The sequence below is a fragment of the Agelaius tricolor genome, unplaced genomic scaffold (assembly GCF_023055355.1).
Source record: "Agelaius tricolor isolate 1412-34295 unplaced genomic scaffold, bAgeTri1.0.p SCAF_70, whole genome shotgun sequence".
NCBI classification, from domain to species: Eukaryota; Metazoa; Chordata; class Aves; order Passeriformes; family Icteridae; genus Agelaius; species Agelaius tricolor.
Genome location: NW_027269330.1, coordinates 974,426 through 981,577, shown reverse-complemented (window position 1 = coordinate 981,577; position 7,152 = coordinate 974,426). Strand labels below are relative to the sequence as shown.

Below are 7,152 nucleotides of genomic sequence, written 5' to 3'. Positions count from 1 at the left end.
GATTCTTAATGTGAGGCATCTTTCTCCAAACAGGGAGGGAAGGTGCTGCCTGTGACTGCCTTGTTTGTACCATCCACACCCTGGGGCTTGCCCAGCTCTTTGTCTGTGTCCTGTGTTGGGAGCTGGCAATCAAAACAGCATTTGAAGGGCTCAAATGGGGCGGAAGGGAGACAATAAAAATATTTCCATGGAAGTTTCAAAGGTGATTGAAGGGTAGAGTAATGAGAAACAAGCCAGAGGTCATCTATGCAAAAGGTTTTTAATTGAAAGCTCTAGTCAACAAATTATCTGTTTCAGCTTCTGAACCATGAAGAACAAAACTCTTGAAAGAAGAGATGTCAGGGAAGAACGGTATCAGGGTTGGCTTTGGGCAGCAGCTCTGAAGGCTGGATCTTGGTTCAAGAAAGGTAAGATTTTCCGAGCTGTCCATTGCCATGGCAGTACTTCAGCTCCACAAGTCTCAAGACATTAAGTGCAGTGCATGATGGTTGATTGTATTGGGGTACTGTAAAAAAAAAATTTAAAAATTACAATTAGTTCAGGGGGAAGATATTCTTAGGTAATCGATAAGAGCTCATTTTTTTTGCTTGCAGGGAACTAGGGTGTCCATAGCTGCTGTATAAGAAATCATTGAATAGACAAAGAATCTCTTTGCAGTCATGAAACAACACTGGATCTATAATACAGAAATGAGAGTGCTTAGATCTACCCTTTCTCTTAGTGTAGGCATTTTTGCAAAGGATAGCAGTGTGTAAAATCCTACACAATAACTGAAGCCACCTTAAACTTCACAGAAAGGGGTAGTAGTAGTATAGATCAGGTCATTTAAGGAGGCTGAGACTCTGCCCTCGTTTCAGTCCTGAGCTTTGGAGATGTCAAACCCTTTATGCAAATGCTGAAGCCCTTGGTTTCTGTGCAGCTCAAAGTGGAAGAGCAGCAATTGTGCATCATTGTTCATTCCCCAAGGGAAACAAATGCCAGGTCACTCAGAGACAAAATTCCTTAGCTTGCACTCACCGTGAACTTCATAAGTCATGTAGGTGGTGAGTCCACTGCACATGGAGAAGACATCTGCTCCGTAAGAACTGAGGTTGCTGACCAATCCATTGGTGACAAAGGTGATCTCCTTGGTAGGTCTTCCAAAACCGCCAATCAGGTTCTAAACATCAAATACCAGCATTCAGCAAGCTCTCAGGAGCTGGGTCCCTTCTAGGCCTCTTCCTAGCACTGCAATGATGACTCAGGGCTGGGTGTCTGAGTCCAAACTGCCTTTAGGAACACCTTTTAATCCCCTGGGGGCCTGTGGGACCACTGGTAAGCCTTGAAGGCAGCTGCAAAAGCAGAGCTTGTTGTAAGGGAGTCAAGCCTTGAGGCAAGCCATGATCTATAGCTAAAGCTGAATCTTTTTGCTTGCCTTTACTGATGACACTCTGCTGGTTTTCTTCTGCCCCCTAGTTGTTCTTGTTCTTTAAAGCCTTGATTTTTTAAGGACTCAGTTCTGAATCTTCAGTGGAAGCCAGTGCCTACCAAAGGTGAGTATGCTAAATGCTGATACCATTTTTAAAATGTCTGTGTTAATTTAGTGGGTGGAGCTCATGCTAACATGGAAGTTATTTGCAAACATTTTGAGAAATAATTTAAATTTTCCAGCTTATTGGGATATTTGTTCTTAATCAACTACACCTAAACCAAGAAATTAAGTTTTTTACCATGCAAGGAGTGGAAGATTATAAAGGGTAACTTGCCACACATCAACATTCTTGGGGCATAAGAGTATTAAAAAGAGATCAGTATAAAAACTCATTGCAAACTCTGTGAAAATTACCCAGGATATCTACAACATTAATTAAAAATGAGAAATCTTCACCTTAAAGAGCTTATTCTTATTGTTGAACCTTTTAAAATAAAATATAATTCAAAATAAATTGAACTGCATAATTAACAGTGTGATAGAAATCACTTCTAAACACCTAATGGTTTAAAAGGCTTCCAAAATAGCAGGCTTCCACATCTATTTACTTTCAAATACTGAGCAATATTACAAGTGACTCCTCCATTACATTCTTACCCTCCTCTCTGCAGCCACTCTGACAAGTGCAGCAAAGGTAGGCATCTCATTCCTGTTCATGGTGGAAATGTAGCATGTTCTCTCTGGCATCACTTTTGTTGCAATGATACCCTGTAAAATAAAATTGTTCAGCACTCACAATTCAGTTTTTTCCAACTGTTTAACATTTGAATTAAGTTTGTATTGAAACAATAGGAAATGCTGAGAGTCTCTACCCAATATCATGGACTCAGAAGCGTAGCATAAAGGCGACAATCCCAGTCACTGGGCCAGCTGTATGAGCAGCCAGTCTCATTGTACACTTTTTGAACAAGACCCCTCTGTGCCACTCACCGTGTTGTAGTTCCAGATGGTTTTCCAGGACAAATGGTTGCTCTTTTGCTCCATAATTGCCTTCTGTGTTTGGCTATTGATGCTTATGCTTTGTGAGACACCAGAGATGGAGATATGAGAGTCCCCACCAGAGATGGAGATGTGGGAACCTCCATCAGTGATGATTTGTTGGTTGTTATCTGACTGCTGAGACAAGAAAACCATATGAAATATTTTAAGACTGTGCAAGTAGCTAGGTCTCACAACATATATTTACAAAAAATCCTTGCAAGAAAAGAATTAGTGCCCTGATATAGGGAGGGATGGCAGTGGAGATGTATTTTCAAACGAGGAAGAGATATTTAAAATAAAAAACAAATTAAAAAAAAGGCTGTGGCATTAGGCAGAGGCCAAAAGAATTCTTTTCATGGATTCAGTGCATCATTGCTGCATCTGACAGCTTCGTCTCTTGCCTTTAGAGTTTGATTCCTGCTAGAGCACTGGCCAGAGGAAATCCATGCTCAAGGGCTTGGATGGAAAGCTCTGCTCTCTCATTGTGCTCTTTCAGCATCTGCACCCTTTTAAAAGAGGAGATGCCCGGCAAGAAGGGCAACAGGGTGGGCTTTGGGCAGCAGCTCAGGATTCCTCTATTTTGTTCAAGAAATCTAAGGGCTAAGGTTTTCTCACCGGGAAATTGCCATTCCAGTTGCCGTTCCAGTTGCCATTCCAGTTGCCATTGCCATTCCAAATGCCATTCCAGCTGCCATTGCCATTCCAATTGTTGTTCCAATTGTTGTTCCAGTTGTTGTTGCCAATGCCATTCCAATTGTCGTTCCAGATGCCATTGCCATTCCACTGGTTGTTCCAGTTGTTGTTCCAGATGCCATTCCATTGGTTGTTCCACTGGTTGTTCCAGTTGTTGTTCCAGTTGCCATTCCACTGGTTGTTCCAGTTGTTGTTCCAGTTGCCATTCCACTGGTTGTTCCAGTCGTTGTTCCAGTTGCCGTTCCACTGGTTGTTCCACTGGTTGTTCCACTGGTTGTTCCACTGGTTGTTCCAGTTGCCATTGCTATTGCAGTACTTCAGCTCTACAACTCTCAGCACATCGAGGGTAATGCATGATCCCAGAGTCACCTGGGGTCCTTGGAAAGCTGCAAAAGAAAAGACAAAACCCCATGAGCTGATGCCTTAGACCTTGGCTGATGTTCTGCAGGGGGGGTTTCTTTGGGTTTTGAGGTGGAAGAGCAGCATCTGAGTCACGGCCCAAGGGAAAATAAGGCCAGGTGAGTAACACTCAGAATTGCCATGCTTGCACTCACTGGTAACTTGGGTAGCCATGTAGGTGGTGACTCCGCTGCACATAGCCGCAATCTCTGTTCCATAGGAGTAGAGGTTGTTGACCAGTCCATTGGTGACAAAGGTGATCCTCTTGTGGGGTCTTCCAAAAACGCCAATCAGGTTCTATACATCAAAAGACAGCAGTCAGCAAGCTCATTGCTGGCACCTGGTTCCTGCTAGGCCTGTTCCTAGCTCTAGGAGGAGGGCTCTGGACTTGTGTTTGATTCCCAAGTGCCTTTAGGGACATCTTTTAATCCCCTGGGGGGCCTGTGGCACCACTAGCAAGCCTTGAAGGTAGCTTCAAAGGCAGAGCTTGTTCTACAGCAGTCAAGGTCTAGAGAACTTGAGGGGAAGGGGCAGCACAACAAAAGCCCTGAAGGGCACTACAGAGAACAGATGTGCCCAGAAAATTGCACAGCTCATCATCCTCCGGGTAAGTGGGGAAGAAATAATGCTGCCCCTTTCTTTTGGCAAACCATTCCTACAATAAATTACTAATCAGCATTGCTGTTCAGTGAAAGGAAAGTCTGCCACTAGTGACTACTTGATCTTCTCCCGAAAGAAGAAGCACATGAAGAAATGGCACAATGATCTCTGGGGCCAGGAACCTGCTGCTCCTTTGGAACCTTACCCTGCTCTCTTGTGCCAGGCGGGCCAGGTTATCAAAGCGGGGCATCTCGCTTCTGTTCATGATGGAAATGTAGCAGGCGTTCTGTTGTGTGACTTTGGTTGCAATGACACCCTGTAAAAGAAAAGTATTCAGCACTCACAATTCAGTTTCATCCAAGTCTTAATGTTGGGAAAAATTCAGCATGGAAATCCTAACAAGTACTGGGTGTTAGTATCACAAACTGTGGACCCCAAACGTTCAGAATAAAGGAACAGTCACCATTCCTGGGCCAGCTGTACCAGCAGCCAGACTCCTTGGATGCTTGTGAAGGAGCCCCCTCCCTGCCACTCACTGTGTTGTAGTTCCAGATGGTTTTCCAGGACCCGCTGATGTTCCTTTGCTCAATGACGGCCACACGCCATTGCCTGTTGATGGTCACAATCTGGGAGTGGCCACCAATGATGACCTGAGTGTTGTTGAAGATGCCACTGGGAATCTGCTGAGTCTGAGAAGCCAAGGGAAAGCAGAAGTTTTGCCTTTGAAGGAAGACACTGATGTCCCCACATTTTCTGAAAAATCCCTGCTGCAATACAAGAAGTGGTGCCTCCCTTGTGCGTGCCTGCCCGGCACTCAGAGTTTTCCAACGAACCCAGAATCAAGGCCCTGTCAGTAGGGAGAGGCCACAGGAATTCTTTCCATTAATTCAGTGTATCATTGCTGCATTTGAAAGCTGCCATCTACTGCCTTCAGTGGTTGATGCATGCTAAAACACTGGCCAGAGGAAATCCAAACTCGAGGGCTTGCTTGGAAACCACTGCTCACTCATTGCCCTTTAAAGGCATCTGAACCTTGAAGCAGGAAGCTCTCAATCAGGAGATGCCCGGCATGAAGGGCATCAGGGTTGGCTTTGGGCAGCTGCTCAGGTTCCCCCCATTTGGTTCAAGAAAGCTAAGGGCTAAGGTTTGCTCACCGGGAAATTGACACTGCCATTGCTATTGCAGTACTTCAGCTCTACAGCTCTCAGCACATCGAGGGTAATGCATGATCCCAGAGTCACCTGGGGTCCTTGGAAAGCTGCAAAAGAAAAGACAAAGCCCCATGAGTTGATGCCTAAGATCATGGCTGATGTTCTGCAGGGGGGGTTTCTTTGGGTTTTGAGGTGGAAGAGCAGCATCTGTGCCTGAGTCACGCCCCAAGGGAAAATAAGGCCAGGTCAGTAACACTCAGAATTGCCATGCTTGCACTCACTGGTAACTTCGTAAGCCATGTAGGTGGTGACTCCGCTGCACATAGCCGTGATGTCTATTCCATAGGAGTTGAGGTTGCTGACCAATCCACTGGTGACAAAGGTGATCCTCTTGTTGGGTCTTCCAAAAGCACCGATCAGGTTCTAAACATCAAAAACCAGCATTCAGCAAGCTCAGGGCAGAGAGGTGGCTCCTGCTAGGCCTGTTCCTAGCTCTCGGAGGACAACTCTGGACTTGTGTTTGATTCCCAAGTGCCTTTAGGGACATCTTTTAATTCCCTGGCGGGGCCTGTGGGACCACCAGCAAGCCTTGAAGGCAGCTACAAGGGCAGAGCTCATTCTAAGAGAGTCAAGGTGAATGGAACTTGAGGGGAAATGGCAGCGCAAGGAAATGCCTTTAAGGGCTTCACAAACAACGAGTTTGCCCCGCAAGCTGCACAGCTCAACATCCTCTGGGTAAATGGGGGAGGGAATAATGCAGCCCCTTTCATTTGGAAAAGCATTCCTACAACAAATTACTTATCCGCATTACTTTTGAGAGAAAGGAACCTCTGCCACAAGACACAATCTGATCCTGCCCCAAAGGATGCCGCACATGAAGAAATGGCACAATAATTTCCAGGGCCCGGAATCTGCTGCTCCTTTGGAACCTTACCCTGCTCTCTTGTGCCAGGTGGGCCAGGTTATCAAAGCGGGGCATCTCGTTTCTGTTCATGATGGAAATGTAGCAGGCGTTCTGTTGCGGGACTTTGGTTGCAATGACACCCTGTAAAAGAAAAGTCTTCAGCACTCACAATTCAGTTTCATCCAAGTCTTAATGTTGGCATCCAATCGAGGTGGAAACCATAATTAATGCTAAGTTCCACTGCCCCACATTGTGGACTCCAAATGTTCAGAATGATGGAGCTATTGCCACCCCTGGGCCAGCTGAGCCAGCAGCCAGACTCCTTGGATGCTTGTGAAGGAGCCCCCTCCCTGCCACTCACCGTGTTGTAGTTCCAGATGGTTTTCCAGGACCCACTGAAGCTCCTTTGCTCAATGACAGCCACACGCCATTGCCTGTTGATGGTCACAATTTGGGACTGGCCACCGATGATGACCTGAGTGTTGTTGAAGATGCCGCTGGGAATCTGCTGAGACTAAATAGCCAAGGGAAAAAAAGATATTTTGCCTTTGAAGGAAGACAGTGATGTCACCAAAGCTTCCAAAAAAATCCTTGCTGCAATGGAAGAAGTGCTGGCCCTCAGGTAATGCCCATGGCTTCCCTCAGTCTTTTCTAAAGAACCCAGAATCAAAGCGGTGGCAGTGGGCAGAGGCCCTAAGAATTCTTCTCATGGATTCAGTGAATCATTGCTGCATCTGCAGCTGGCTTCTGCTGCTTTTAGAGTTTGACTCCTACTAGAGCACTGGCCCGAGCAAATCCAGGCTCAAGGGCTTGGATGGAAAGCTCTGCTCTCTCATTTTTCGCTGACAGCACCTGCGCCCTCTCAAAAGAGGAGCTGCCTGAAACGAAGGGCATCAGGGTTGGCTTTGGGCAGCAGCTCAGGATCCCCCCATTTGGTTCAAGAAATCTAAGGG

The 7,152-nt window shown here is 46.0% G+C and overlaps 1 protein-coding gene across 1 annotated transcript; it reads right to left on the bottom strand.

The window, feature by feature from the left end:
• Positions 1-240: 240 nt before the first annotated feature.
• Positions 241-2,794, bottom strand: LOC139585135 (gastrokine-1-like). Its single transcript, XM_071417599.1, has 4 exons — positions 2,402-2,794; positions 2,069-2,179; positions 1,018-1,159; positions 241-505 (listed from the first exon to the last, which is right to left on the bottom strand). The coding sequence occupies exons 1-4, from the start codon at positions 2,603-2,605 to the stop codon at positions 399-401; spliced, it is 564 nt and encodes a 187-aa protein (XP_071273700.1). The 5' UTR covers positions 2,606-2,794; the 3' UTR covers positions 241-398.
• Between the last annotated feature and the right edge of the window lie 4,358 nt (positions 2,795-7,152).

Excerpts from the sequence above, each read along its gene's own strand:
- LOC139585135 (XM_071417599.1), bottom strand. The coding sequence starts at position 2,605 with ATGGTTTTCTTGTCTCAGCAGTCAGATAACAACCAACAAATCATCACT. Across the intron at positions 1,160-2,068 it reads GAGTGGCTGCAGAGAGGAGG|AACCTGATTGGCGGTTTTGG; the intron begins GTAAGAATGTAA and ends TTTGATGTTTAG. Across the intron at positions 506-1,017 it reads CATGACTTATGAAGTTCACG|TACCCCAATACAATCAACCA; the intron begins GTGAGTGCAAGC and ends TTTTTTTTACAG.